At 31.6% G+C, this 9,126-nt stretch overlaps 1 protein-coding gene across 1 annotated transcript; it reads right to left on the reverse strand.

Annotated features, from left to right (window-relative positions):
- Positions 1-1,324: 1,324 nt before the first annotated feature.
- LOC148624800 (mitochondrial import inner membrane translocase subunit TIM14-like) lies at positions 1,325-6,723 on the reverse strand. Its single transcript, XM_088567713.1, has 6 exons — positions 6,609-6,723; positions 5,270-5,321; positions 4,276-4,343; positions 3,396-3,472; positions 3,099-3,169; positions 1,325-2,004 (listed from the first exon to the last, which is right to left on the reverse strand). The coding sequence occupies exons 1-6, from the start codon at positions 6,624-6,626 to the stop codon at positions 1,934-1,936; spliced, it is 357 nt and encodes a 118-aa protein (XP_088423839.1). The 5' UTR covers positions 6,627-6,723; the 3' UTR covers positions 1,325-1,933.
- Between the last annotated feature and the right edge of the window lie 2,403 nt (positions 6,724-9,126).

Raw genomic sequence — 9,126 nt, forward strand, 5'->3', positions numbered from 1 at the left:
AATTTTCTGTGTAAGTAGGGAAATAGGAAACAAGCCCCATACATGTACATGTCTTTCATCTGGATTTTATGTAGCAAAAATTTGGTTAACAAAAGTTGGTACATGCCTATGGCTCAAGTCTGAGTGTATGCCTTGGACTTGCTCATGCTTGCCACCACATGGAATATAAAGCTTGCTAGTTTCATAATATATATATCTATCACTACAAACCTAAACATCTGTTGTCTGTTCACTGAAATAGACCAGGATTGTCTCTTAACTTTTTGAGGTTAAGTTTGTAACGTGTCAATAAACAGTAATTCTCTTTAAACAGACTCCTGGATTTTATAGTATTGTTTGTTGTAGGTGATACAAACCATATATGCTATTGTAATCAAAGAGTAATTCATTCTGTCCTTCAGCAAAGGGCTTTCTTTGGCTTGGAAAGCTTGTGTTCACTTATGAAAGAAAACTAATCCACTGGTTCATGTACATGTATATCTTTTACAGAACTTGTATTGTGTTATAATCAACTAACAAAGGCTTATTGTGTATTTTTGTTACTGATAGCAACTTGCATATATACATCTACTAATACATTTTAGGGGGAAGGCGAAGTAATTTAGGGATAAACCTTTTATTTTTTTAAGAAAAGGGGCTTGAAAAAATCTAAATAATTTAAAATTTCACTCTAGATCTTTTGATAATAAATTTTTTGGTCTCCACAAGGAGATAAAAAATGTCTAGATCCTTCCAAAACACTCTGATCAGGACATTAAGCTTTTACATATATAAAAATAAAGTATTTGATTCAATGCATGTGAAAATGCATATTTTGATCTGAATGAATCTTCCAAGTCTCACCTTCAATATCAAATAGTCATCTGGCATGTAGGAATTACAGTCAAATTGATTGGCTTAGAGTCAGAATTATGTGTCTCTACCAAGCACATGGCATGTAGGAATTATAGTCAAATTGACTGGCTTAGAGTCAGAATTATGTGTCTCTACCAAGCACATGGCATGTAGGAATTATAGTCAAATTGATTGGCTTAGAGTCAAAATTATGTGTCTCTACCAAGCACATGACATGTAGGAATAATAGTCAAATTGATTGGCTTAGAGTCAGAATTATGTGTCTTTATCGAGCACATGGCATGTAGGAACTATTTTTTTAATCAAATTGATTGGCTTAGAGTCAGAATTATGTGTCTTTACCAAGCACATGACATGTAGGAAATGCCTGTACCAGGTCAGGACAGTGCAGTTATTTCAGTTTGGCAATTTTGTTATTACCCTTTATCACATTTCTTTACATACATTTTAGACTGATAAAAAGGAAAACATATTAGTACATTTATTTCAACAGTTTTCAACAATATCAAATTAAAAATCATTTCACACATTTTTAAAATGGAACAAAAGTAAAATGATGAATGTCTACTTTTAAATTGTACTTTCAAATATTTTAAGTTCTGACCACAGTACATAGTGATTTTAATCAAAGGCAAAAGATTTCCAAAAATTGAACAATATCCCTACCAATAAAATGTTATTAAAGACAATTTACTGTTCAAGTATTGATTTTCATTATTCTGGCCCTGAACAAAAAAGCATGAAAAATAGTACCCACGGAATAGACCTTAAACACTATATAGTGTTATCATTTTTTGCTAAAAATGAAAATTGATACCTACATATATGTCAACTTTACAAAATTTGTGAAAATTAGCAACTGTAAAAATTTATACGTTTACAGTATCTTTGAAAAAGATGCAACCACATATACATCTATTATAATGTACATCATTTTCCCAGAGTTCTACAGCTCCTAAGCAAGTTGTTCAGTTCCAGGACTTGCAGGATGTTCTAGACCTAATCAGCATAAGAGTCACATTAGATACCAATAGTTGTAGTGATGCTTGAAAGACTTCTGGTAGGATGACATCTGTCATTAATTAGGTTTGTTACTGTCTAGATAGTCCTTGGCTTCATTGATCTTTGAGGCTATATATGGGGAACCACCTGAAGAAAAAAAGGAATTACTTAAAATACAGAATTTGGTCTCTCAATTCTCAGACATTTATCAGTATGTACAACTGTTTGTTAACAAGTCCTTTAATTAACCCAGAATCACTTTGTAAGTGAGGGTGTAGGACATAAGTTCCCCCGACAAAAAGCCTCCCATCTTATAATACACTTAACGTTAATGTAAAAATATATATTTATTTTTGTTTTTTTTATTTTTGTTTAGTATTTTTTTATTTCTTTTGTTGTGACTGTTCCTTTTATACTGGTATTGCATTTAATTTGTGTTTGTCTTTTTTTGTGTTATTTTTAATCCTGTTTAGTGTACTTAGGAAGTTTTTGTATGTATTAAAATGGTTCAGTTTCTGTGTTGTTTTTTTTCAAGAGTATACTCATTTTATATTTGATGTTGTATTTCGTATTACCAGAATCATTTGAAATTTCATCAATGAAATAAGAAAAGCTGCCAGTAATACACTTTTTAAAAAGAAAACAAAATGACTGTTTTAGATATATTTCCTTTTTAAAGAGTGCATATTTGAAAACTGTTCTCATTTTATTGATAAAATGTTGTCTTAAAAAGAAACAAAAAGTTAAAATGTTAACAATTTGGAAATAAAATTTCAAATTTTACACTTTCAGTACTAATAGAAGTATTATTAATAATTGATAAAATAATTTCTCATGGGGGGGGGCTTTTGTCCTGATCCCGTAAGTGGGGGTAATCATTCTTTTTGGGCAAACATTTGCAATCTTAGAAAAAAAATACTTTGCATTTTAAGTCATGCTGGAAATAAACTGCATTTGTACAATACAATATACATTTATTTATTTTGAAAATAAAAAGCCTTCATACTTCCTTGATGTTAAGATTTTTCACCGATATATTTTGGTTATCAAAGAGTTTAATAAGTAATAAAATCAAGAGTTCATTCCATGATTACTGTGTGATATTTCTAATGGTTATTCATGTATACAATATTGGAAAGGCATGCTATTAAAATTATAAAAAAAAATTCAAGATGGCTAATGCAGCCAAGTGGGTTATAAACAGTTTAAAATGTGTCACCAAATCTACATATTAAACTAACCTCTATCTGGATGATTCAGAAGCATAATCCTTTTGTGAGCCTCTTTTACTTTAGCTTTGCTAGCTGAAGGACTGCAAATGTACAAATAAAATTTAAAATATTGTTAATAATAAAATCAATTTGCAATAAATGTACTTGAAAAAAGTATAAAATGCATATAATCAGAAACCCACAATATCATTCACAACACTGACATAATATTTCGAAACCATCATGACGTTTACCAATAACTATAAGGTTACTGAAAATTTATACTTATTGGTCTTATTACACAATCAAATTACAAAGTTTACGAACCTAACTCCAAGAACAAGTCCTGCTTCCCTCCTTGACATTTTGGCATCAAACCCTCCTTTGTAATACTTACTAAAACTCTGAAATTATAACAATGATAATATAAATCTTTATAAATGTTAATAATTAGAGATACATTTGAATGGAAATGTGTTTAAGAAGGTAGACCTGGGGGTCACAACTCTTACAAATCATTGGAATGTTTGTATTCAGCTTTTTTCATCAATCTCATGCAAGGATCAAAGTACCTTGGATTGGTTTCGTTCTGTTTCAAATGAAAGATTGAAAGGCTTTGGTGAAATTGAATATGATACAAGCATATCATTGATTTCAACAGTTTATGTCCCTTACCCTAGGTCTACCTCCTTAATATCACACACTAATTAGATGAAGTGGACTTCCCTGTCTGTCATGTTAGTGAATGGGTGAAAATCTGATTGTAATTTTTATTGCCGTGTGTGTGTGTGTGTGTGTGTGTGTGTGTGTGTGTGTGTGCCAAGGTCATGAAGCATGTATAAAGTGTATTATGATAAATTAAACACATGAAAGTTCATCATTTTCTTTCAAAGAAAAACCAAAGGTTACCAGAACCTTTCAATTCTTAATATGTAAGCACAGGTAGTACCACATTTTTGTATCATGAAATGAAATGAACAACATGATTAACATGTATAGCTGTGTATGTGTAGTTTTCATTGTTTTAGCAGTGTTTAGGCTAGTGGAATATTATACAGTTTTCCACTGATAGAGTAGATTCAGTCTCGTTCTTAGACTGTCATGGTGTACCTGGATGTAATAAGACTATTACAGAATATGTACTAGTCTTTACATACATGCACTACAGATTACTTTAATGTTTTGATAAAAATTGTGTCTTTTTTACCCCAGATGCATCCATTTGTTTCTTGATTGTACTGGATACAACTTTAGCATGCCTGGTCATGTATCGACCTGTAACAAGAGTAAATTGCATACATGTACAACATATACATTATGTCTACATTATATTATTGTTAATGCTGATTCAATTCTTATAACACGATCATATCAGAACTATATTGTCTTATATTATTAATGTATTTAGAAAGTATATGTATTATGTTGATGCAAAGACTTATCAGAAGCATAGACCTGTAATTAAAGGGATTTGCAGCTAACTGAAATCTCACATTATCACACAGAGGGGAACGAAATCTCGTACTTACTTAATCAACAATGACAATTTGACTTTAAATAATCACAATTATAAAAGTATTGCGAATATCGAAATAAAACCTTCAGTTTCCTTTTCTATATCTTAGCTTCATGTTCATACCACATTTTTCTTTTTACCAAAACGAACAAAAAAGAAGTATTGAAAACAAGTTACCTACCCCTCACCTATTTTTACAAAATGATCATATTTCAAAATTAAATTTATTATTTTCACATTAAGCTATCACATTTTTTTGGTTTTTAAAGATAATTGAATAAAATCTTCAGTTTCACATTTTTATGTCTTCTGAGCATCTGCTAAAATTATTTCGGATCATTCCCTCGACGTGACTGTGACATCATCAACCTTTTTATATGATTACCCTTGTTGAACTTTTGATACTTAAATCAAATTATAAAGAATGACTGTTATATTTTTTCGGTAGATATTTAAAAAAAAACTCAATGCCTGTGGTGCACAATTAAAAATAAGCAGCTACACAGGTTTTTTTAGTATGCATCACTTGATTAAGGTTATTTCTTCATAGAACTAAAAATATGAGTCATTCCTTATATATAAAAGGGAATCATTTCAAGAGATAACTTAATTAACCTTCCATGCGAGACCCAACAGGATAGTCAAGGACGTTAAAAAAAACCCTTAGTACTAGAGATTAACTTACCACCAAATCCTACTGCAGCCAGACCTAGTCCAACAATAATGGCCGTGGAAGTCTAATAAAGACAACACAAAAATTAATTATTCATAGATTACATATACATAGAAATTCTGCTATTCTTTGCATGTATATCAAGAGATGTACAATAATAAGCGAGCACAGCTTGTCTTAAATGTATTGAAACTAGTTTAAAAAATCATATTGACCACTTGAAAAACTAATGTCAAATCAAAATGCTACATCCCTTTCTATTGAAGCTTTGAAATACAGTAAAAACAATGCCTAAACAAATCATTTCAAGACATATTTGTTATTTAAAAAAAAGCTACTTCTAGTTGATGAGATTGTGCTAAAACATTGCCGGAAACTGTTCAACATGTCAGGGGTCAAGATTAACTTCTTGAAGCCAGTAGCCACCTGGGCTACTAAACTATCAATCAATTATCCCAGAAAAAATGTTGGTAGCCCAGACTTTTTCAGACAACATTTTGGTACATAAATATACTTGTTTGAGGGTATGAACTATTTGTTCATTGTCGAAGACCCTCATGCAACATCTAGATGCAGAACAGGAATAAAAACCCTGTTCCTTGATAATTTTTATTTTTTTTTGTCAGGTATCCCTGACCGCTTATTAGATTCATATTATTTTTGGTATGTTTCTCTCCTGGCTGTGGTGTCATTTTCTTGGGGTTTTTAACACCAGAAATAAAATTCCACATTTTACAAAATACCAGATGCTGAAATTAATAAGCAATTCTAAATAAGAAACCGACATCAGTTATGAATGATTTCCATATTATTAGAACTGTTTACTATAAAATTTTACTAGTGACACTATGTTTCCCATCAAAATGTAACCAGTTAAAACTCTGACCACAACTTTTGTTTACAATAATTTATTTTTGCACTTTGCCAGCTGGGCTACTAAAATGGAAAAAATGGTCACCCAGGCACATTTCTGGTCACCAATGGCAAGTGGGTGACCACTAATCTTTTCCCCTGCATGTATGTCAGCTCCCATAGAGTAAAATATCCAAAATCATACTCGGCAAAAGTGGTAAATGACATGAAGTCTACTTTAATTAAAAGAGAAGCTTTAATATTCATTCCCGCTTCAGGCTAATGCCTTCCTTAAATTACTAATTCGTAATATATAGGGACACATTCGTCGGAATTCGATTCTCGTGGTATATGAAATCTTGAAGCCGAAGGTCACGCAAATCACCATGATTGACATGAACGCATGAGTGTAGTAAACGGTCGATTATGAACTCAAATTACATCAGATGATTAAAACAGTTATACAGATATGTAATTGTTAACATGTTTTTACTGTTACCATTCTGTTATCATTCATTAATCAATGAAATTGTTTGATTGCGTCGTTACGAAATTTCGTCAGGCCCACAGTGTGGGTTATGTAAGTTTAGGGAAGTGAAACTTGATAAAATTACGTTTCACAATGAGGTGGTCAACTCGCCACCGACATGTCGTTCCATTAAAAACATCATGTTGACTGAATTGCATGGCGAATCATTCGGCCATTTTTATTGCCCCCAAAAATAGTGAAAAATTATCTCAATGATATATCAGCACTACTATACGTTTTAACAGTTATTTCTATGTGTTACCAGGCAACTATGTTTACACGGACACATATAAAATAGGATCCATATAATGTTCATATACTACCAATTGTAGGTAGTATATGGTGCAGAAAAAAGGTGAACCAAAGAAACAATACTATTTGGTCTACAAACACTATAATTTACATTACCATATTCTTTCTTCTAGATCTGTATTTTAGAGAAAACCCTATTTATGAACTACCAAATCAAGAACGAAGAGCAAATTTCATACATGATCCTTATATTTTTTGTCTCAAAAGTGCAACAATCAATTGACAATCTGAGACTTGTTTTGTGGTCTGTGAATTTTTCTGAATAAAAATAAAATAGAATTTTGTTGATGTTTGACATGCATGAATCACCCCTCATATTTTGTTCATAGACTTCTACTTAATTTGATCAGAAAACTCTACATCTCACTCCATTTGTACATGTATTTCAATGTATTTTCTGTTAATTTTCATAACGAAAAGAACAATTCAAACTTTATTGAATTACCCTTTCAAAGTTTGTGAAGAGAGTTATCAAGTACTAATTGTGCACACAGCCAGAACCAAAAGAGAGAGCTGGGTGGCTCCCCTCTTTTGAAATTGCAATTTATTTCAAATAATTACATTGTTAGTTTACATACCAAGAAAAACAAATGATTATTTCAGAAAACAAATCCATGACGACTACAAATTTAAAGAGATCCATTCTCTTGTACCCAAGTTACTGTATAACATTTTCAAGCCCTTTCCTCCTATTTCAAACCACTAGACTACAATGCAATGGCCATGCAAATGATGACAACATCATTATATAAACATAATTCTATAAAATAATCATTGCAAATAAAAGAACAGCGTTCCAATGTTCCCTGCAAAAAAAAAAGTGCAGAAAACTTTAAATTCACTGAAATTTCTATGTCCAAGGGCCATACTTCAATAAAAATCAATCAACCGAAAACAAAGTCGAACTTAATCTATAACTTCTCATAGTAAGACTATCATACAAAAGATAATATCAATTGGTAAAAGCATTATAAAAACTAGAGCCTCAAGAGAGCCTGTATCGCTCACCTGGTTAACCATTTACTTATTTGACAAACTTGAGGAATGAGACAGGCTAAGTTAAAATCAACTAAATTGTCAAATGCAGGAAATGCTTTTAGGAGCATTTTCATGACTTGAACCAGAATTTTGCTAAAGGCAACAATTTTTGAATTATTAAGTTTCATTTTTAGTATAGGCAGCCATATCTATTCACGGATTAAAAATCACAAGTCATTTTGAGCATAATACACTAAAGAACTATTATGCTTATTTTCATTCGAAGATCTTAAATGGTTTTCAGTTGTACATGTGAAAAAAAACAAGAAACTGTTTCAGGGGATGTAACTCCTACAACAGTCAATGAATGGTTTTGAAAATTTCATCATAGGTTCTTCTCATAATGCTTAACAATATTACCCTACGCCAGAAATTTGCTAAAGGCAACGGTTTTTTAATTGCAAAAAGCTGCCATCTGACCCCTATGTTCTATTTTTAGTAACAGTGGCCATGTTTTTTCATGGATCAAAAATCCCAACATTCATTTTTGCAGAACACCATAAGGAACAATCAGGCCTAGTTTAAAAACTGTCAGTCTAGTAGTTTCAGAGAAGATTTTTGAAAATTTGTCCACGGCAACGATGATGGACGACAAGTGATGGCATAAGCTCATATGGCTTTTGGCCAGGTGAGCTAAAAAGTGCAGAAAACTGTAAATTTAAAGTCCAAGGGCCATAACTTCCATAAAAATCATCAACCATAACCAAAGTCAAACTTAATCTGTAACTTTTATTAGTAAGACTACATACAAAAGATAAAATCAATTCGTAAAAGCATTACAAAAAAAAGTGCAGAAAACTGTAAATTCACTAAAAATTTACATGTCCAAGGCATAACTTCTGTAAAAATCATTCAATTGTAACCAAAGTCGAACATAATCTGTAACTCTTTAATAAGGCCACATACCAAAAACAAACTCATTTGATAAAAGCATTACAAAAAAAAGTGCGGAAAACATGACGGACGCCTGGCATTTCCATGTCCCCTCGCAACACGTCGCTGGGGACAATACATTTTCCTGTACTGAAAAACAAACAAACAAAAAAAACTTATGTGTAAGAGAGTGAAAATTGTTCAGCCTGCATGAAAATCAAGGACCCCCCCAAAAAAAAAAAAAAAAAAAAAGTTAATAAATCAA

This window comes from Perna viridis, chromosome 2, assembly GCF_037379345.1.
Source record: "Perna viridis isolate PV_CMFRI_1.1 ecotype Kerala chromosome 2, ASM3737934v1, whole genome shotgun sequence".
In the NCBI taxonomy this organism is placed as follows: domain Eukaryota; kingdom Metazoa; phylum Mollusca; class Bivalvia; order Mytilida; family Mytilidae; genus Perna; species Perna viridis.

Excerpts from the sequence above, each read along its gene's own strand:
- LOC148624800 (XM_088567713.1), bottom strand. Across the intron at positions 3,170-3,395 it reads GGACTTGTTCTTGGAGTTAG|TCCTTCAGCTAGCAAAGCTA; the intron begins GTTCGTAAACTT and ends GTACATTTGCAG. Across the intron at positions 2,005-3,098 it reads TCTGAATCATCCAGATAGAG|GTGGTTCCCCATATATAGCC; the intron begins GTTAGTTTAATA and ends TTTTTTCTTCAG.